Source organism: Cucurbita pepo, chromosome 14 (assembly GCF_057944985.1).
Source record: "Cucurbita pepo subsp. pepo isolate OVF chromosome 14, ASM5794498v1, whole genome shotgun sequence".
Classification (NCBI taxonomy): domain Eukaryota; kingdom Viridiplantae; phylum Streptophyta; class Magnoliopsida; order Cucurbitales; family Cucurbitaceae; genus Cucurbita; species Cucurbita pepo.
Genome location: NC_141811.1, coordinates 11602857 through 11625549, shown reverse-complemented (window position 1 = coordinate 11625549; position 22693 = coordinate 11602857). Strand labels below are relative to the sequence as shown.

The 22693-nt window shown below is 39.4% G+C and overlaps 1 protein-coding gene across 5 annotated transcripts; it reads left to right on the top strand.

The window, feature by feature from the left end:
- Positions 1-3815: 3815 nt before the first annotated feature.
- On the top strand, positions 3816-22464 carry LOC111809848 (histone-lysine N-methyltransferase, H3 lysine-9 specific SUVH6). Of its 5 annotated transcripts, XM_087117376.1 has the most exons (5): positions 3817-4111; positions 11841-15025; positions 20084-20187; positions 21623-21773; positions 21954-22464. In XM_087117376.1, exon 2 carries the CDS (start codon positions 11977-11979, stop codon positions 14971-14973), a length of 2997 nt encoding a protein of 998 aa, XP_086973502.1. In that variant the 5' UTR covers positions 3817-4111; positions 11841-11976; the 3' UTR covers positions 14974-15025; positions 20084-20187; positions 21623-21773; positions 21954-22464. The 5 variants fall into 5 exon arrangements, with proteins under 5 accessions (XP_023552059.2, XP_086973502.1, XP_023552061.2 ...); XM_023696293.2 differs by lacking the exons at positions 21623-21773; positions 21954-22464 and adding an exon at positions 21581-21605; XM_087117377.1 differs by lacking the exons at positions 21623-21773; positions 21954-22464 and adding an exon at positions 7406-7548 and having other exon boundaries at positions 20084-20341.
- The last annotated feature ends 229 nt before the right edge of the window (positions 22465-22693 follow it).

Sequence of the window (22693 nt, the reverse complement as noted above, 5' to 3'; positions counted from 1 at the left end):
CTTTGGGGCTCAACATCCTCATTGACACACCGCCTGGTGTCCACGCCCCTTCAGGGCTTAACACCTCCCTGGTGTCACAATCAAACTTTTGATGGCAGCAGACTTGCGATTGTGCGGCACTCACTTTCCAACGACAAGTGAGCTAAGCCAATTCGTTCTTGTGTCGCTTACGGCCAAGCGACGTATGCTCGAGCCTCTAGCCTCGGTTTTAAGAGAAGGTTTTAGAAAACGAGGGCAGAGAGAGATTTTCGAAAGAGACGTTATATAAGCAAGCAAGAGAGAAATAACAACGACTCATAGTATATAACCTTGGGTAGGGAGAAGTTGACAACTAGTCGTATCCTCCTACAGTACATTCTGAGGCATTTCATGTCTGGCCTAAACATGATATTTCGTCATATTTCCTAGGAATACAAAAGTAAAACACTAGAATATGAAAAGACATAAAGGGTTGGACTTGTCACGGGCATGCAGCCATGGGCAACACGCCTTGGACGAGCATGACTGTGACACCTGGCACGCAACTCGGTGACTAGTTCTAATACCATTTGTAACAGCCCAAGCCCACCACTAGCAAATATTGTCTTATTTAGGCTTTCCTTTCCAGGCTCTCCTCAAGAAGTTTTAAAACGCATCTACTAAGGAGAGGTTTCCACACCCTTACAGAGATGTTTCGTTTCCCTCTCTAATCGATGTGAAATCTCACCGTTATGGTTCAAATTTCTATTTCCTTACCAAAAAAAAAAAAAAAAACTAAATAATTCTAAGTCTTGACAGGGCATGCGACCCACCGTGGTCACACAAGTATTAGTTAATCATAATTTAAAGTGGTATTAGTTAATCATAATTTAAAGTGACATGGGACACGAGAACTGCATAAAAGGTTCAAGCAATAATATGTCCAACATGAGTAATGTAGGGGTTGGCTTAGTGGTTAAAAAGGGCTAGGTAAGTAATAAAGGGACTAGAAGGAATGGAGGTAGAATGAGTGCTCCAACAAGTTAAGGAGTTCATTGGTTTTGAAGCCATTGCACAAAAACCTTTGTAGTTGTTCAAAACTTGGCATCACAATATGACAAGCCTGCAAACTAGTATAATAAACTAGACAAACAGCACAAACCACACAAGGCATGTTCATCATCACTTCACAAGCCACTAATGGCAAATCCATACATTTACAAAAGTCAAAGAGGCAAAAGGATTTTCCTTGTTCTTTTTCCAAAACAAAGCAATGGAGAATGATCATTTCAAAAAATCAATACACCATATGTATATTCCAAAAGATTTTCCCAATTCACATAAACAGTAATCTCTTGATTCATGATGGGTTTGATAGATTAATTACCAATGGCTTGCTGGAAGAAGTCATCTCCCAGCTGCTGATCATTTCCAGTGTTGTTTATTCTACATACTCTCCTCTTTCCTCTCACAGCAACTGTTCAGTATTCCGGCGGCCACCACTCCGGCCGGGGAAGTGTCATTCCACGGCGCTGGACGATGTCCAAAATGCTGAGATTTGACAAAGTCTCATCATTGAATTCATTTTCCCTGTCTTGTTCTCCTGCGAGAATCTTCAAGATTTCCAAAAGAGTGACCTCCATAGGATGATCTTCAGAGGTGTTCGACCTCTCCCCAGATGCATCTTTTTTCACTCCACTGAGTGAAGGTGGCAGCACCCGAGAAGAGGATTGGTGAGCGTTTGCAATTTCTTCTTGGAGATTGCTCTGCTTATCAGATTGAGAGTTCTTCACACTTTCCTTCACTTCCTTCTCTGTAGATTCCTCTTTCAAAATGCAGTGATTTTCGCCATTTTCGCCATTCTCGCCATTGGAAACTTCTCTGTCATTCATTCCATTTAACTTACATTTTCCACCGGAGTCCTCGTTGTTATCTACAGAACTAACTTTTGATCCTCCACCGGAATTCGTGGAATCAACCGGAAATTTATCTACAAAAATTCTTGCACAAGAGCTCAAACCTAAAGCTTCCTCGGATAACCTCAACTTTTTCGATGAGGATTCACCCAACGAGACCTCCGATTCATCAAATGGAATTCTACGTTTCTTCGCTTCGGAACTATGGCTTCTACAATCGTCAATAACTTCGATCGATTTATCCTTCTCAACTGTTTCCGCAGTCGATTGAACTTCCGAGTACAACCCTACATCCGTATCCCTCCCCAAATCAATAGCCTTCCCATCGTCAACATATTCAACGCTCACCTCTGCACCAATGGCGTCCGCCGCAACAGACCTCCGTCCATCGGAGCCGGTCGGCACCAACTCTTCCGGTGCAGTCTCGTACGAATGAGGGAGACTATCAGCATTCTCTTCCAAGCTATCAGGCAGAGATACCATGAAAATGCCGGTGGACTCCACATGGAACGCTTCGGAATCCGATGAATCAGAGTCAGAGTCGTCGTCACCGGATTTCGGTTTGCCGGTGAAGGGGCAGCGACGGAAGACATTCCCTGGCGAGCCAAAAACAACGGGATCGTCGTCATCATAAACGTTCATTGTGAGCGAAAAGACGAAGATCAACAGAAACAGAAATCTCCCTCCGAAAATTAATGGTAGAAATTAGGGTTTCGATTGAAATTCATGGTTGATTTTCAACTACGATTTCATTTATTAAATATATAAATTAATAAAGAACATTTCCGGCAAGGTCGCGCGTTCGAACCCCATGGCGAGCGATTTATTTTTTGTTTTTGTTGTTTTTTCTTTATAAAGATTTGGGGGAAAATTAGGTTTATTTTTATTTCTTAATTTTAAATATTATTATTTTTTAAACTTTGATCGATAAAAAAATCCGACTGAAACAACGGAGGCTGGTCTTTCTCAACGTGGTGTATAGCACGAAAACCCTTTCGATACAAGATATGGCCGAGCGATAAGGCGGGGGACTGCAAATCCCCTTTTCCCCAGTTCAAATCCGCTTCATGCTTCAAATTAAGCCAATGACAACCTGTCCAAATTGAACCGTTAAGTAATCAGTTTATGGTGGTTTAGTTACGTTCTCTAGTTTCTTTTATTATTCTCAGGGGTTCGACTTCAATTCCACAACCGAACCACGTTAAACTTAACTTATTAGGCTCCTAATTAATAGGATAATTTAAAAAAAAAAAAAACCTTAAAAACCTTAAATATATGTTTTCGTTTCTAATATTCACCCTTTCCCTTACCGTGATTGAACGAGGTAATGCAAAAGGAAAGACTCAACAAGTAATGATCCTCCGCTCCGGCTCCTTCACTCCTTTATCTTTACAGTTCTAGAATCAAAGGAAAGACTCAACAAGAATTCGAGTTCACTACTGATCGAACCTTCTTTCACTTAGTCTGTTCTGCTTGCTCATTAATCTTTCTTGGGTCTTTACCGGAGAAACAATCAACAGGTTCCGGTCAGGTGAATGAGTTTACAAGAGAGGAAATTCAATTAGAATAGGTTCAGAAGGTTCAAGAGGTAAGATCAGCTAGAATAGGTTCGTAGGTTCAGGAGGTAAGATCAGTCTCGTTTTTTATTTTTAAAGAATTGTTAATTTCTTCGTTTTTTAATTGACAAAATAATTTTGTTATATAATATTGAGTAAATAAATATTGAAATATTAAAAAATTTGCCTTTTTTTTTTTTTTTTAGGGAACTAGAATTTTTTATTTTTATTTTTGCTTAAAAATAAATATATTGTAATTTTCATTTTTCTTGCATTTTTTATTTTATTTAAAAAATGATAAAAATGAAAATATTGTTTTTAAAATTAAATATTGTAAAAATAATTAACATTTCTGCCCGCATCCGGGAAACTACGACCCGACCCGACTTGTTTTCAAGTTCGCGACTCTCTGAGGGAGGTAGAAGGAGGAGACGGTGGAATCCCAGCACCTTTCTTCTTGATTGGATTGGGATCTCGGCTGGGAGGGCGCGAGAGAGAGAGAGAGAAATTGGCTGCTGCACAACAGAGAGAGAGAGAGAAATTGGCTGCTGCACAACAGAGAGAGAGAGAGAGACGTGGAATGAAATCTGGTAAAACCCACGAGTATAAGTGTTGGGCATTGCGGCAGTGCTCATTTGCTTGCTGGGTTTCTTCGTTCGTGGCTCCTGGTGTGTAAATTAGGTAATTATCTCTGTTTCTTCTTTTGTTCTTCATGTTTTCTTGAAGTTCTTCTGTTCTGATTGAAGGTTGGATTTCTGCATGAAAGTAGTGTTTGAATTTATAAATGAATTCTCCTTGTAGCAACGATTGAATTTCTGCTTTTAGAACATAAGAAACAAGGTGTCCATAGGGGCATTTTCCAACTTTTAAAAGGGTGTCCAAATTGAGTAAATGAAAGGAGAACCTTGAGTCCTATGGGAGAGCCACTCTCCAATTGAAAAGATGAGAAAATGTCCTTCAATATAATCGATGAAAAAATAAGAAATGGAGAAAATTTAATGAAGGACGCACCAATGGGGTGATAAGATCATGGAAGCCAATGGTTGTACTAGAAAGATGTAGATGCTCCATTGTTTGTTAACTTTGGAAGTCATTTGCTCAAGAGCTAAGTTCTAATACTTCTTGATGTTCTTCCACGGTCCATGGGCTGTGTTTAGGTTCAAAGTTTCAATTTGCCATTTTCATGATTAAGGGCAATTTTTGTGTCAAGTTGGGTGTAGGCTAGTTTATGGGGGCTTTGGATGATGGAAACAACGAAATCTTTAGAGGAGAGTACTTATGTCAATATTTGACTTATACGATATTATCTCTTCTTCCTCCATTTTAATAGATATAATATCCCAGCTATAATAGTAATAGGATATAGGCGAGACTAGGAAATGATTGGTCTTAGCAATTCCCTTCCCATAAAAGCCTGGGAGGAGTATCTGAAACACGTAGAGACTATTCTAGAAGCTCTGCGTGAGCACCAACTTCAAGCCCATACAGAGTTGTGGAATTTCAACCTGATTTGGAGGATGGAGGATGTTGATTTGAATAGGGAGCCTGAACTTAGGTTCTTTGTTTATCTTTCGGCCTCTATTTCTAGTCCCTTTTGTAATTATTCACTTGGTCTTATTTGTCACGACCGGTCCATTCTAGTAGTTTGGCTCCTTTTGTGGGTTTTTCTTTTTTGTATGTCTGTATTTTTTTCATCTTTTCTCAATGTAAGTTAAAGTTATTTTCATAAAAAAGAGAAAAAAAGGGAGAGGTTCCGTACATTGCATCGATGATCTCCTCCTCTATCGTGTGACTTCTCTCTTTGGTAACGCCAGATCCAATTTGCTTGAAAGCCTGATTTTCGTTCTTTAAATTGATGAGGCCAATACCACCTCTATCAATAGGAGTTAATTTTTCTTGTTTAACAAGATGATTTCAGCATCAATAGGAGTTAATTTTTCTTGTTTAACAAGATGATTTCAGCAATGTAGGGAACAATATAGAAAAGCAAACTAATTCTCTAGAGAACAGGCTTTCAGGAACCTAAAGAAAAGCAAACTAGTTCTCTAGAGAACAGGAAACAATATAGAAAAGGAAACACAAAAAATAGGCTAATTCCCTTATTATATGGGATTACACCAATGTTCCTCATATGAAGGTTATTCTTTCGATTCTCCTCCTCAAGCTATGGAATAGATATCATTCATTTCTAACTTGGATACTATCTCATGAAACAATAAGCTATGAAGTTCTTTTGTTTGCACATTTGCCAATTAAGCCGTGAGGGCACATAACTCATGCATACTAACCCCTTCTCTAACTATTCCTTAATAAAATGTAATTCGATTTCAATATGCTTTGTCCTATCATGCTGGACAGGATTATGAACAATATTGATGGCTGATTTATTGTCACATTACAACTTTATCAGGTTTTTCCCCCAGTCTGTATGTTATCAAAGATTATCTTTAACCATAAAAGCTCACATAGTCCTTTTACAATGGCTCGGAAATAAAAATTCGACCATACATGTTTCCCGTATTTTTCTTCAATAGCGACTCTAGCCAACTTGCCTCTACTCTAGGATCAAGATTCTTCCTATACAACATCACATCTCATTTCACCATCTAGTTTCTAAAAAAATTTGGCCCACATGCTTCCACATCGACCAAGAACCTCATCGAGATGTGTTTGAACCCTTCGTTGGGTCAAAACGGCCTTAAAATGCTCAATAGGAGCTTATCAGATGATTTCAGCACTTACTAAAATCTATCGAGGCATTATAATGTTTACTAAGGCATAACTATGTAAACTGAAGCTTATTGAACCATTATAATGCTTGTCAAGACATATCGGCTCAAGAGAGTGCTATCTAGGAACTTTCGAGTCCCACCAATGCTTCATGATGCTATTTCGAGCCTTAGAATGTCATTGGCCTTCGTAGTTCGCTCAAGCATGCTTATCAAGAACCGACCCATGAGTTAACTTTATATTTGGAACCTCTTGGACATCCATCTATTCGAGCACTATTGAGGCATGAACCCTTTTGTGCCCAGGCCAAGTCATTTCTACATACCATGCCAGAGCCTGATCCTATATTTCAATCTCTAACTCATTGAGGTAATGACTTGGGGTGTAACGCCCGCTTACTGGGGAGCCTGATTCACGGTTGCTACTACTGACGCAAACTATAAACATAACACTACAAACATCCTAAACAAGTTTTCAAAACATAACAAAAGTAAATATAACCAAAACAGACTTGAGTCTAGGTAGGATTCCTGAAGTCTCCAGCTCGTCCACACACCTGTCTCGATGCACTATATCTTGTCTATTTGGAAAGAAGAATAAAGATAATTTTTGTGAGTAATTAATTTACACAGTAAGTAGGTAATGACTTGGGGTGTAACGCCCGCTTACCGGGGAGCCTGATTCACGGTTGCTACTACTGACGCAAACTATAAACATAACACTACAAACATCCTAAACAAGTTTTCAAAACATAACAAAAGTAAATATAACCAAAACAGACTTGAGTCTAGATAGGATTCCTGAAGTCTCCAGCTCGTCCACACACCTGTCTCGATGCACTATATCTTGTCTATTTGGAAAGAAGAATAAAGATAATTTTTGTGAGTAATTAATTTACACAGTAAGTAGGTAATGACTTGGGGTGTAACGCCCGCTTACCGGGGAGCCTGATTCACGGTTGCTACTACTGACGCAAACTATAAACATAACACTACAAACATCCTAAACAAGTTTTCAAAACATAACAAAAGTAAATATAACCAAAACAGACTTGAGTCTAGATAGGATTCCTGAAGTCTCCAGCTCGTCCACACACCTGTCTCGATGCACTATATCTTGTCTATTTGGAAAGAAGAATAAAGATAATTTTTGTGAGTAATTAATTTACACAGTAAGTAGCTAACTTGTTATTAACAAGCTTTATTAAGTATCTTTCCAGTATACTTCAAGTTTTATTCATAACAGGTTATTTATAAGTTTTTGGTCTGGATCGAGTCCTCAGTCCAACCTTCCTTGGCTCCTAGCCTTATCTACTAGGGCCTCTCTACCTCAGTCCAACCTTCCTTGGCTCCTAGCCTTATCTACTAGGGCCTCTCTACCGTATGAAGGTATTCTAGCTACCTTAAACTTCACTCGTTTGCTTTGTTTATGCATACTACAAATTTCGAACTTGTATATAAGACTTGCTCTTTGTCAATTGTAGCTTGTTTAGCACACAACCCAACAGTCAGGAATATTAATTGTTCCTAATTTAGCACACAATGCGTCGGTCAGGGGTTTCACATGGATTGGTAGACTGAAATTAGTCATACACATCTCATATCATATCAAGCTCATAAGCATAAACTAGAGTCATACATCATACATTTAATCATGTACTCTTAACATGCTCATATCGTATACATGCATTCACGATTATTGATATTTAATTCATGTCATTTACACACACTTACCACTTTAGCTCCTAATAACATGGTCAACACACTTTACTTGAATATAATACGTTTAAACTTGTTTAGGAGTTTCAATATGCTACTTACTTGGATTGTTAATCTCTTCTCTTTCATAATATGCTCATAATATGATATTTTCGTCATAGTTTCTCCTAATTGGACCTTATTTAATCATTTTCAAGGTTAGTATAGGCCAATATTAATATAGCATGTCAAAGGAGTTGAACGGACAAACTGAAACTCGAAACAAGCCTCCACGCGCTGACCTACGCGTCTCACTCCTCGACACTCTCGATTTCATGTGTGCGTGAGGCCTATGCACCTCACACGTATTCTTCCTTGGGCCTCTGTGGAAATTTCCAAATCTTTTTCTTTAATATCCGATGTGTCCTTAGTGCTCGATCTCCTCTTAGGCTCGTGATCTCGTGTCAAGTTCTTCTACAAAGATGTAGATCACACATTCACCAATCTATTGAGCCTAATCTCAAAGATTATCATGCATTGTATATCAAGAGTTCAAGATTTGCAACCCACAAGTGTTCTACATAACATACCTTTGATTTCCACACTCCAACTCCTGTCTTGGTCCCTTCTTATCTGATTTAACTCCAAATACATACTACTTCCGTTCCTCTGAATCTTTAACACCCCACAACTCGAGTGAAGCTCGCCCAACTCCCATTAATTCTCAGATTTTACTCAACTTCGGTATGGGTTTTAAGTTGGGTGTTCTTTTCCTCCTCCATTTTTTGTCACTTGCCTTAATTTTCCCTATTTTCTTAAATCTTCATTTATCACTCTTCTTCTAACTCCACCACCGTTGGAAGGAAATGCCCCCCCACATGGGTCCTTTGCTTCCTTCTCTTGGCCAGCAGCGCCTACTGCTGCCATTTTCTTTGTTGTTGTTGTTGTTGTTTTTTGAATTAATTAATTAATTATTCACTATTACTATTATTATTTTCCTATAAACACAATATTACACGAGGCCTTATCAAGCCTTTGTTAAGCTTGTCTTTGACACCCTTGATAATACTGTTGTTTTTAATCTTGCTTACACCTTAGCTTGATAATTTTGTCCATTCTTCATAGTGTGTTGGATGATGCATTGTTCTCCTTGGTTGCATCATGACACCCGTCTTTCTCAGTTTTCACATTGCTCAATGGGCTCCACTTGCGTGTCCCTTTCTATTTGTTTGCACGTAGGAGTCCAACCTACTCTTTTCATAGTATGGTTGTGACATTCTTATCGCTTAAACTAGACATTGTCTTGATAACGATCAAAACTTTGGGTTGACTGCTAGCTGGCCCGTTGTAAATAATCATGCATCAATATGAATACGGAACTGCGCACTACTTACGACTTATACCACTAATAAACCTTTCCTTGGCCTTCAGACTCACAACATAAGCATGACCACAGAGCTATCCTAAAGACATGGTCACTGAGACCCTAATGTAGACACAACAAAGTTTCTAACGCCTCTTGTTTAGCTAGGGGACACTTGTCCCTACATAACTTTGACACTTCTCTGGGCCAATTCTCAACTTAGTTGTCTCTTGTGGCAAACGCAACAAATGATGCTTCATTCTAGTTTTGTTGCAACTTGTCTCTTCTTGGTTCTTATATTCAGCCTGGTACTCCTTTATGAACAAATGCTGGACTTGATAACTTCTTGTGAACCCACCCACTTATGCATGTGTAAATGACTCAAGGGATACACGTGCTCAATTCTCTTGGATCACTTCTATGGGCAAACGATCAATTCTAATGAGTTACTTCCATCTCTTGAAGAACTTCTGCAAGTATTGCTTGCATTTCTCATGCTCACTTTTCTTGGAGCACTTCTGCAAGCGTTGCTTGCATCTCTCATGCTAGGTTCTCTTGAGTGATTTTCCTTTCTTTATGGCTCTCTCTTAGCCATGATTGTCCACTCTCAAGACTACTTATTTTCCTTTTCTTCTACTGGCTTTTAACTCGGCCACATTGTCCACCCACATGAACTTCATCAATGCCCACTTGGTCCTTCTCTTGCTTTATAGCTATCTCTTAGCCACGAATGTCCACTATATAGACTACTATTTTCTTTTTTCAACTGGCTTTTAACTTAACCACATTGTTCACTCACATGGATTTTATCAATGCTCACTTTACACTTGACGGATGCCTGTCATTGACCCTCAACTTCTCTGCTTGCAGCCATTAGCATTATCCTTTTGGTGGCAGTGGTTCTTTGGAAGATACCCAACCTTGTATACCTTTTGAACATCTCTTACCTGCATACGAATCCCTAAACCCTTGGCATATGAGCTTGATTCTTGATTTCTAATGGGTAAGACTCCCTTCAACGATGTCTCAACACACGATACTCTTGAATCTCAAAGAGTGTGATTTCTACCCACAACACTACATGGAACACACGACACTCCTGAATCTCAAGGAGTCTAGCTTCACCCATAATACTCCATGGGGCACCATAAATTGTCTTTATTACTCTTCCATTGATTGTCTTTATTCTAATGGGTAAGACTCCCTTCAACGATGTCTCAACACACGATACTCTTGAATCTCAAAGAGTGTGATTTCTACCCACAACACTACATGGAACACACGACACTCCTGAATCTCAAGGAGTCTAGCTTCACCCATAATACTCCATGGGGCACCATAAATTGTCTTTATTACTCTTCCATTGATTGTCTCTTTCGTTGTTTCTTTCTTTATCTACAACGAATGCTTATGCATTTACACCGGGTGGTTTGTCAAGCATAATACTTTTTCTGCTCTCTTCTGTTTGAATAAGGGAGATTGTATCTTCTTGAGATGATGTTTCCTATTTTTCGATGATGTGCCCTCAATCTTGGTCAAACTCGTTGCGTCTGGCCAAAACGTCATAGACACGATTTGTTTCAATAAATTTCTTTATAATTAAGGCATCTGCAATGTACTTCATCTCGAATACCCAATAACAATCGAGTTCTTGCCACAATGTTTATAAAGAAAACATAAATCATTCTCGGAAACCTATACTTAATCGGAAGAACTCCAATGCTTGCAATGTTGACAACTTGAAGGAAATTTTTTGAGCTCCTCATAGCCAGAAGAAAAAACCTAAGGTGTATCTTATTCTTTTTGTCACATGCTGCATTCCCGACTAATTCCAAAACCTCAGCAACAAGGTATTTGAGGACGGTGGCCAAGTAGATTAGAGCACCTACAACAGTGCGCTTTACGTAGCGACCTTTCTTTAGGTATCATCCGATTCTTCCAACCAAGAATCGGAATCCAGCCTTGACAGACTTAGAGATCTTAGTTTTGTCACCTCATTTTCTCCCTCCAATGCCCTTGGTTCCATCCATTTTGAATACTTCAAAATTGAATCTCAATATTTGAAGCTTTGTGACAACGATTGGAAGAAAAACTTGAGATTTTTCTGTCATGATGGTGGAACAAAGAGAAGGCAGGACTTGGTCACCGTGAATGATCGGCACCTATGAAAGCTCCACCGACTTTAGATTCAATTGACTATGAAGGCTCTGATATCATGTTGAAAGAGTAATTTGTACTACTCTCCTTATGTTAAAAGAGTAACTTGTATTACTCTCCTTTCTTATTATTCCTCAAAGAAGTACATATGCCTATTTATAATAAAGAAAAGCTAACTAATTCTCTAAGGGATAGGAAATAATACATAAAAGGAAAGGGAGGTTACCTTACCTTAGCCTTCTAGAGGCGATTTAAAAGTTGATGAAGCATTAAAGGTGGTTTAATAGTTTTTCTTACTAAGCATGAGTTATTAATCTTCCTCATTATGTCATTTTAATGTTTCATCCGTACTGGCTCCTTTTATTATACCATCGTTATGTTTTGAGTCATGTCTTTTCTTTTATTCTTTTTCTTTTTCTATCTTTAGTATTCTTTATTGATTATTTTTTCTATTATGATCAAGGCTCATGCCATGTTTAGCTTGAGGCTTGCGGATTTCCTCTTCAAGACATAGTCCTCGAGGTTTCAGCTTTTACGGACTTCCATTACCCTGCACATTAGTTCCAAATCCAGCTAAATTCAAATCTCCATGAGCAACTATGTCGCTCAAATGTAACGATTCCATGGAGAGGATTCAAAGGTTGAGTATTGAAAATGGCGATTCTTTTCCACATTCAGAGCTACTTAAATATAAAAGACGTAAAGTCTCTGTTGTCCGGGATTTCCCTCCTGGCTGTGGCCGGAGTGTTTTGCAAAATAATTCAATCCCCATAAAAGGTGTGATAGGTGATATAATAGAGAGTTCTCTGTCAGTGCATCATGAAGTGTTGGGAAGTGTGAAGATGTCAAATGCACATACTGCTTTAGACTTTGCCACAAAAGGAACCAATATTTTGCGTCTAGAAGATGGTCACAGTACAGTGAAGGCTGCATCATCATTGTTGGCTGAGGATTTGGAAAGCAGAGATGGATTGTCTAAAAATATAAAATATTCTGCAGAAGATGAACCTTTATCGAAAGCCTTGCATGGAGTGGTTGTTTCTGCTAGAAAAGAAGAGGTACTTGAGCCCAGTAAGTTGAGGCCATGCTCACCACCCAATTACCCCACCTTTGTTTCTAATGGCAAAAACGTGAAGAAGGTTGTGGTTAGAAAATACCCTCCTAGAAGAGTAGTTTCAGCTGTTAGAGACTTCCCTCCCTTCTGTGGACAAAACGCCCCTCCTTTATCCAATGTGGAGTGTCCCCCAGTGATCGACTCTCAAAACAATTTCGAGCATCATTATAAGTCGTTAAATTTGGATAAGGATGTAGAATGTGTGGCAGATAATGCTCACAAAGAGAAACACAATATTGAATTGACAGAGGATGTGGCCAAGCTAACCATGGATAAAATTTGTGCTGATTTGATTGAGGAAACTATTAAAGCAACAGAGATGCAAAGTAAATGTGGATTGAGAAACGAATGTACATTAGAAAAATGCACAAAAATTTCCTGTAGTGATCAATCCAAGCTTGATAACAAGTGTCAGAGTACTCTAAATGAAGTGAAAGAAGGTTTGGAGGAAAATTTCAGTCAGGAAATTGTGGTTTTCAGAGGAGAGGCACCTCCAAAAGAAAATATTTTGGATACGCCCTCCAATCAGAAGCAATTGAAACTTGTACCCTTGGAGGAAACCCTTTCATCTGAAAGACTTATTGTGTTAGGTCTTATGGCTTCATCAAATTGTCCTTGGAGGCAAGGTAAATCGAACAACAAGCCCTCTCCAGGAGGTGGCTCAAGTGGAAGAAAATTGAAGAAACGTGGGCAGCTAGAGAAAACGGAACCAATTTTAAGGAAGGAGGATGCAAGAGAGAATCACAAAAATTCTTCAAAGAAGACATCTTCCGTTAAAAGCGATGCTGTTAATGGGGATATGCATCAGCTAGTTATTGCAGATAGCAGTATAAGTGTCAGTGACGATGAAAATAACGATTCTCATTTGAATCTTAGATCCTATAATACTGATGTGAGCCTTATTCCATTCTCTCAAATTAATGAAATTGGAAATGAGCATGGTAGTGATTCTAAAGGTACTAGGACTAGAGTAAGGGAGACATTGCGGCTTTTCCAAGCTGTATGTAGGAAGCTCTTGCAGGAAGAAGAAGCAGGGAAGAAGGTCCCAGGAAATGCCTCTAGGAGGATTGATTTTATAGCAGCAAAAATCCTCAGGGATAAGGGGAAATATGTTAATGTGTGTAAACAAATTTTAGGACCAGTCCCTGGAGTTGAAGTTGGGGATGAGTTCCGATATAGGATAGAACTTAATATTATTGGACTTCATCGCCAAGTTCAGGGTGGGATAGATTATGTAAAGTGTGGTAAAAAGATCCTTGCTACTAGTATTGTTGCATCAGGGGGCTACACTAATAACCTTGATAACTCAGATGTCTTGATTTATACAGGGCAAGGAGGAAATATGATGAATTCAGACAAAAAACCTGAAGACCAAAAACTTGAACGAGGAAACCTTGCGTTAAAGAATAGTTATGATGAAAAGAGTCCCGTTAGAGTGATTCGTGGCTATGAGTCGTCTGATGGAAAAACGTATGTTTTCGATGGGCTATATTTGGTGGAGAAATGGTGGCAAGATATGGGTCCTCATGGTAAACTTATTTACAAGTTTCAGTTGTGTCGAATTCCGGGTCAACCTGAACTTGCTTGGAAAGAATTAAAGAGGTCTAAAAAATTCAAAGTAAGAGAAGGTCTTTGTGCGGAGGATATTTCTCAAGGGAAAGAATCAATTCCTGTTTGTGCAGTGAACATCATAGATGATGAGAAGCCACCACCATTTAGTTACATCAATAAAGTGATATATCCTGATTGGTGTCGCCCAATTCCTCTCAGGGGTTGTGATTGTACTGCAGGGTGCTCAGATTCTGAGAGATGTCATTGTGCAGTCTTGAATGGAGGAGAGATCCCATTTAATCATAATGGGGCTATTGTTGAGGCAAAGTCTCTTGTCTATGAGTGTGGTCCTTCATGCAAGTGTCCTCCTTCTTGTCATAATCGAGTCGGTCAGCGTGGTATCAAATTTCAATTGGAAGTTTTTAAAACCAAATCAAGGGGATGGGGTGTGAGATCCCTAAATTCAATCCCCTCGGGAAGTTTTATTTGTGAGTATGTAGGGGAGCTTCTCGAGGATAAGGAAGCCGAACAAAGAACTGGTAACGATGAGTACTTGTTTGATATTGGGAATAACTTCAGTGACAATTCTCTCTGGGATGGACTTTCAACCCTCCTGCCCGACACACAGGCGAATGCTTGTGATATTGTGGAGGATGGTAGTTTTACCATTGATGCGGCAAATTATGGTAATATTGGGAGATTTATCAACCATAGTTGCTCACCCAATCTTTACGCCCAAAATGTTCTTTATGATCACGAGGATAAGCGAATTCCACATATTATGTTCTTTGCCGCCGAGAATATTCCTCCCTTACAGGAGCTATCTTACCATTACAATTATATGATCGATCAAGTTCGTGATTCTGATGGAAATGTTAAAAAGAAGAGATGTCACTGTGGTTCCGCGGAGTGTACTGGTTGGATGTATTGAGTTTTGGCCAAGAAGTACCAATCAATCAACAGAATTGTATGTTTCTTCTTAGGTAAGTTCCGACAAATCCTTCTTCTTTATAATCGTATCTTTTCCTCATTTCGCTGTTATTTTTGTGGTCTTGGTATAGATGCATGCATGCCTCATTAGCTCAATTGAATCTAGTCTCATGCTATCGACATGATACCATTGCTATTAAATTTGGATCATGTATTCGTTCTATCATCTGTGGCAATTTTTCCTGAGGTCCCTCATCATTTCCCTTGGTGAGTTGCCCTAATTGATCTCCTCTATTCCAAATCAAACTGTTTCTCACAAGATTACATTTTTTTTTTCTTAGAATACCTAAATTTCCTAGTTATTAATGCAAAGGGGAAAGAATTTGGATATGTCCCGGTTCATTCTCCATAAAGAAGGCAATAGATTGTTCATGTTTGCTTTTTAAATACTTCAGATTTTGGAATGACTAGAAAATCTGAGAATGTATCATAAGGATGTTGACAAATTTTCCTTTGCATCTGGATTAATCCCAAGAACAATCATTTGATTGTATAACATTGAACATTGAAGATTTTAAAAGGTATTTAACATTGTTCAGTTTCCAAGAAAGAACATTTTTTAAGATATGAACTAGAATATTTTCAAAGTACACTCCCACAAATTTATTAATTGATCGATTCTGGTTGCTGGGGGAATTTTCCTTGTTGGATGATCCCCAAGTAGAATGGATGGTGGAATGTTTGATTGGCAGTCTCTTTAAGAATAGAGTTAGGATTTTGTGACAGTGTGTGGTCAAAGCTTTGCTTTGGCGTCTCTGGAATGAAAGGAACCGTAGGGTTTTGTTTTTTTTTTTTTTTTTTTTGTTTTTGTCAAAACAAAGGTTAAGAAGACGGTATTTTTTGAAACGTTGTACAGTTCAATCTCCTAGTGGAGTCCGAACCACAAAGTTATTTTGTAATTGTAGCCTTCTTTTGATTTTGCTTGATTGGCAGTTGTTTTTGCAGATTCTTGTTGGGAGGGGGTTTCCTCTACCTGACCCATAGGCTGTCATTTTGTGATTGATAGAAGTCTCTTTTCGAATTAAAGGCCAAGTCTTGTGCAGGCTAGCTTCTTCGCTATCATTTGGGGTATTTGATTTGTGCACAATAATAGGGTTTTCAAATAGGTTGAGAGGTTGTGTGGCGAGGTTTGGGAGTTGGGTAGATTTAATGTCTCAATTTGGGCGTTGTCCCCAGGCCTTTTTGTAACTATGACCTTGGATGATTGATTTTGTAACGGCCCAAGCCTACCGCTAGCATTGTCTTCTTTGGGCTTCCTCTCAAAGTTTTTAAAACGCGTATGCTAGGGAGAGGTTTTCACACCCTTATAAAGGGTGTTTCGTTCTCCTCTCCAACTGATGAAGGATCTCACAATCCACCCCCCTTTAAGACCCAGCGTCCTCGCTGGCCCTTGTTTCTTTCTCTAATGGATGTGGGACCACCACCAAATCCGCTTCCCTTCGGGGCCCAACGTCCTTATTGGCACACTGCCTCGTGTCTACCCCCTTCGGGGAACAGCCTCCTCGCTGGAACGTCGCCCGGTGTCTGGCTCTGATACCAATTGTAACAGCCGAAGTCCACCGCTAGCAGATATTGTCCTCTTTAGGCTTTCCCTTTCGGGCTTCCGCTCAAGGTTTTTAAAACGCGTCTGCTAGGGAGAGGTTTTCACACTCTTATAAAGGGTGTTTCGTTCTCCTCTCCAACCGATGTAGGATCTCACAATCCACCCCCCTTTAGGGCCCAGCGTCCTCGCTGGCACTCATTCCTTTCTCCAATGGATGTGGGACCACCACCAAATCCACTACCCTTCGGGGCCTAACGTCCTTACTGGCACACTGCCTCGTGTCTAGCCCCCTTCGGGGAACAGCCTTCTCGCTGGCACATCGACTGGTGTCTGTCTCTGATACCATTTGTAACGGCCCAAGCCCACCGGTAGCAGATATTGTCTTATTTGGGCTTTCCCTTTCAGGCTTCCCTTCAAGGTTTTTAAAACGCGTCTACGAGGGAGAGGTTTCCACACCCTTATAAAGGGTGTTTCGTTCTCCTCCCCGACCAATGTGGGATCTCACAAATTTTACTGGACGGAATTCTTTTCAATAATGTTTCCTCTTTTTGTAGGGCTTGTAGAACAAAAGAAATAGCTGGTAGAACAAAAAACATCAGTTTCTTTATTAATCGAAAAATCTTTGACTTTTTCCATATCTCTTTCTGTTCGTTTGAAGTGAGTCCCGACATGTATATGCCCAACTTTTATGTTTTAAAACCACATGTTTTACTTTCTTTTCTTTCGATGTGCCCATGTATTCAAAATAATAATAATAATAATAATAATAATTCACACATTTAACCCAACCAAATAAGTGCTAGATACTCATCCTGTCATTGAAGCTAGGGAGACCAATTTTCATTTTGAAATTGGCCTGCTTACTGGAGACTTTCTCTCTCTGCTGATGTCTATTGGTTGAAAATCGAGAGGTCTAGATGCGAAATTGTCATCATTGGAGGATTTAGACTCAAATCCAATTGGGTATGCTTGATCGTTAGTCTTTTTTGGCATTCGTCTGCCGACATCTAAAACATTTTCTGGGCACTCACTCCTTCATTGTTCATCTTTCCAGTCGTTGGTTTGTTCGTTCTTCCTTTCCCTTGTCGATAGGTATTGAATGTGGATGGGCCTTATTACCCTCCACCTTTCTTCCCAAAGCCACGGCCTCGTTACTTCTTGATATTTACTAGACCATCAACGAAGATGTTTTTCAGACTTGGCCAGAAGTGTCAGTAACTAATCAGTTTCCTTGGGCGTAATGTTGATATTGATTGTATAGTAGTAGCTCGTAGTTCACCGGAAGAAACTGGCTCCTCATCGACTTCAACATCTTTGGTCAAAACCTAATAGGTCTCTTATCCTATCTCCTTATATTGTCTTTGTAATTGATCCCCCATGTGGAGGCCTCTTCTTTCAACTTGTAGATCACCAATTTCACCTTCTTGTCTTCTAGAGTATTGGTGTAAATTGTAATCGAAAAGGGATTCCACTTCTTTGACCCAATCTTGAAATGTTTCAACATCAAACTTCCCATTGAATGTTGGGAGGTCTACTTTTATTTTGTAATCACAATCGTGTTAGGGTTGATAATGTTGGTCTCTTCCCCTTTGTCCAGGATATTCATAGTTTACCCTCAAATATGGACCTTCGTCCTCACTCGAGCTATTGTGAACTTGAAATCTTGGATCGGCAAATCGTGGTTCAGGAGTTGAGAGCGATGATAGATTGTTTTTATTGGGAGCTCTTGAGGTCATAGATAAAATTGAAGCTCCTCTTTCCAATAATATTGTAGAATTTTGTTGTCGAAGGATTAACCTAAAGTTAGGAGATATTTGTGTAATTCATGAGATAGTATCGAAGTTGAGAATGAATGATATCTATTACTCAGAGAAGGATATACTTTTTTCAGTTAAAGCCTTCGACTTTTGGTGCGGTTCTAACAGATTACTTCTCTACTCTTCCCTTGATTCTTCCATGCTAAGGACACGTTGAGAGATTGACCTTAGGGCGAGGATTTTAACCTCTTTGCTGGTTTGAGCTGTGTCATTACCGAAGGTGGTGGGATTTTTTTGCCCCGCCATGTCAGATCCCTTCGTCACGAGCTCTAATACCAAAACTAGTGTAGCCCAAGTCTTGGAGGTTTCTTGAAATGAATCTTTAATCAATGTTCTATCAATTACAACCTAGGGACCTCTATTTAAAAGCTTCAAACTAACCTTTGAACATCTAAACAACCCCAGGTTCCTATTTGATCACCGTTGTGGAAGCCAAAGTCAATAGACCATTTCTAGGTTAAATTATACCCAAAAAAAATTCCTTTTAAAAAACAATTGAGCTAACGGAAAGACGTGGTACATAATCTATGTCTTCGTTCTGGTAGTCCATTAGCAAGTACGGAAACTGTCTTTAAATATCGGGTTTTCATCGATTCACATTAAAAAAAAAAAAGCTCTTTGTATCATTAGAAACGACCTAATTGGTTTTCGAGACGTCGTGCTTCATGGAGTTTGATTTAAAGGAACCCTTAATCTTGAAAGTTATGTATTTGGAGGGCTAAGGCTTGAACAGGAGACTATATATGCTCTCCTTTACCCTTTTGTTAAACTCTAAGCTACAACTCAGTTGCCATTAGACAACTTTATCTGAGAAAGCTAATGGAAAAGTTTTTCTAGATAACTTTAAAGGTTAAAAAGGGTAAAACGAAACTTTCCAACTTGAACCTAGCTGAACTAGTTGAAGTATATGTCTCGACCATGTTCACCTATAGGATGTTGTTGTGGATGTCTGAGTAGCATGTATCTGCATGTGATGACTGAGATGTAATATTGTCTCTCAACAGGTAGAAGGCTCGGAAACTTACTATCTTTTCCAAGTAGCCATCGTTCGAGCCACTTTTTATGCCCGTTCTCAACCCATGACCAATATGAGCTCGAAGTTTCTTTCGTAACTCCCGGAACTTCTTCGTAGTGGCTCCGTTCAGAAAAGAGATGCCTTGGAGGCAGGAGTTACTGACTTATGCTATTTTGAGTTGAAGTTTCAGCAGAAAATGAACAAAACGACGTACTTGGTTCCGTCGGATTATTGTTTTAAAGGCAATGTATAATGAAAAGAATGCTCTTCTTAACACAACAGGCATAGCTTTGATGATAGGGCGGTGCTCCGGTTTCATTGAGATGTGTATCTATCTACCTCATCTGGTGTTGGCGGAGACTTTAGTGTCGAATTGTATTGCCATGTAACAATTTTCATGTTGCAAATTATGAGTTGATTTTTCCTGTTGTAATGGAAATACTGGGAAGGATTTTGACCCTTAACCATGTAGATACTTTGAAGTAATGCAATAACATAATTAACTTGAAAAAATGCAACCATTTGTTGTTTCTGTAAATGATATTCTATTGAATTTTGCTAAATTGTAGTGTTCATCCTGTAGAAATGGCTGATATTTATTCAGATAACATAAAAGGCAGGAGTTTCTGGTTGAAGATGAACATCAATAATGTTCATCAGTTTTCCTTTTTTGCAGCATTGTTCTAGAGTTGAATTCAGCAAGTTCCTCAGAGATTGGAAGTTGATAAGCTCACAATACTGTGAGGATTCCAGATTTCAGTTCTCAGAGGCTTTTTTCAGGTCAGATATAACTCCCTGATCTTCAGTTCTTTCATTTTATAGTACCTGATGGAAGTAAATGATATGCAATTTAGTGCACAGTTTCAATAACATATGATAAATTGGTAGCACTTTGTAATTCTGGTACCTTATCTATGATATCATATTCAACTGCTTTGCTGGGACTCGAATATTTTGGCCGCCGGCATAAAGCTTAACCTTCAATATCGATTTTAAAAAAGAAAGAACTGTTGGTTCATTTATTGATACTTGTTTAGAGGGAACAATGTAAATTTTCAACTTTACAGTCCTGAACCATGCTGCTGTCCATTGGTGGAATGTGAGTGTTTATGTGTCGGCTCAAGCCCACTGCTAGCAAATATTGTCTTTTTAGACTTTTCTTTTTGGGCTTTCCCTCAAGATTTTTAGACAGTGTTGCTACGTTTCCACACCTTTATAAAGAATGATTCGTTCTTCTCCCCAACCGATGTGGGATCTCACAATCCACCTCCCTTCGGGGCCCAGCATTTTTGCGGACACTCATTCCCCTCTCCACTTAGTGTGGGATCCCCCAATCCATCCTCTTCGTGGCTTAGTGTCCTTGCTGGTACACCACCACGTGTCCACTCCCTTCGGGGTTCAACCTTCTCGCTGGCACATCACCCGGTGTCTAGCTCTAATACCATTTGTAACGGTCCAAGCCCACCGCTAGGAGATATTGTCTTCTTTTGGCTTTCTCTTTCGGGCTTCCCTCAAGGTTTTTAAAACGCGTCTGCTAGGTTTGCACACCTTTATAAAGAATGTTTCGTTCTCCTCCCCAACCGATGTGGGATCTCACAATCCACCTCCCTTTGAGGCCCAACGTCCTTGCTAGCACTCATTCCCTCCTCCAATCAATGTGGGACCCTTCAAGCCTAGCGTCCTTGCTGGTACACTGTCTCGTGTCCACCCCTCTTTGGGGGCTCAGCCTCCTCGCTGGCACATCACCCAGTGTCTAGCTTTGATACCATTTGTAATGGTCCAAGCCCACCGCTAGTAGATATTGTCCTCTTTGGACTTCTTCTTTCAAGCTTTCCCTCAAGATTTCTAAAACGCGTCTGCTAGAGAGAGGTTATCACAATCTTAAGAAGAATGCTTCGTTCTCCTCCCCCAACCGATATGGGATCTCATAGTTTGGTTTAGTTTATGCACCTCGACTATTTTAATTGGACAACCACCGAATCATACTATATTTGGTTGTCAAACTAGCTTATTATAAGATATTTTTAAATCTATAATACGGGAATGAAGAAAAGGAAATCCAGTAAACAAATTTCAACCATGATCTTACCAGTTCTGCCTTCATATTTCGTATTCATTTTCTAGTGAAATCAACGTCTGTTGCTCGACTCTGAAACCTTGCAATTAGTTGCAGATTGAATTTTTAACTGCATACTAACACCTTTCTGAAGTTAAGAAATGAGTAGAAGAACAAGGAGGAAAACAAAGACATCCATTGCTGATAGAATACCTGCTATTATCATTATTGATGACGAGGGCTATGCAGAACGGCTTCCCTGAGCACCAGCTGCCTTCTCCTCAACCTGCGAGGATTCTAAAGAACAAAGGTAACCGTTCAAATCCACAACTAGCAAATATTGTTCTCTTTGGGCTTTTCTTTTTCGACTTTTCCTCAAGGTTTTAAAACGTGTCTGTTAGAGAGAGGTTTCTACACCCTAATAAATAATGTTTTGTTCTCCTCTCCAACCGACGTGGGATCTCACAATCCACTTTTCTTCTGGGTCCAGCATCCTCGTTGACACTCGTTCCCCTCTCAAGTATCAACTCCGTGACAGAACGGGCAAGAGTCATGTTGAGTAAACGATTCTTGTATGAATAAGATGCCAAATCTGGAGAAAGTTGCTCCAGATGACCTCTCTCGTTTCTTGGGGAGGTAAATGATCTATTGTACAGACTTTAACGTACTACCCTTTCAAGAATGCAACAGCCCTACCCTATGTAAAAATCTCGTACCACCCCTGGAGAAAGTTGCTTCGGATGACATCTCTCATTCCCTGGGAGGTAAATGATCTATTGGACCGTCTTTCACGTACCACCTCTTAAGAATGCAAGTATCACCCCGGGAGGAGAAAGTTGCTTCGGATGACATCCCTCATTTCCTGGGAGGTAAAGCAAGTATCACCCCGGGAGGAGAAAGTTGCTTCGGATGACATCCCTCATTTCCTGTGAGGTAAATGATCTATTGACAGTGTCTTTCTGGTACCACCTCTTAAAAATGCAAAATGCAAAAGATGCAAAAGTCCTACTACTCTATTATCACTTTCACCCTATTAAAAATTTCACCCTGACTCTCCTTAAACTGAATATTCTTTGCACAAATAATAAGCAGCAAAGAAATATTCTTTGCACAAATAATAATGCACAAATAATAAGCAGCAAAGAAATCGAATATTCTTTGAGCAAAGAAATCGAATATTCTTTGAGCAAAGAAATCGAATATTCTTTGCACAAATAATAAGCAGCAAAA

Excerpts from the sequence above, each read along its gene's own strand:
- LOC111809848 (XM_087117376.1), top strand. The coding sequence starts at position 11,977 with ATGTCGCTCAAATGTAACGATTCCATGGAGAGGATTCAAAGGTTGAGT.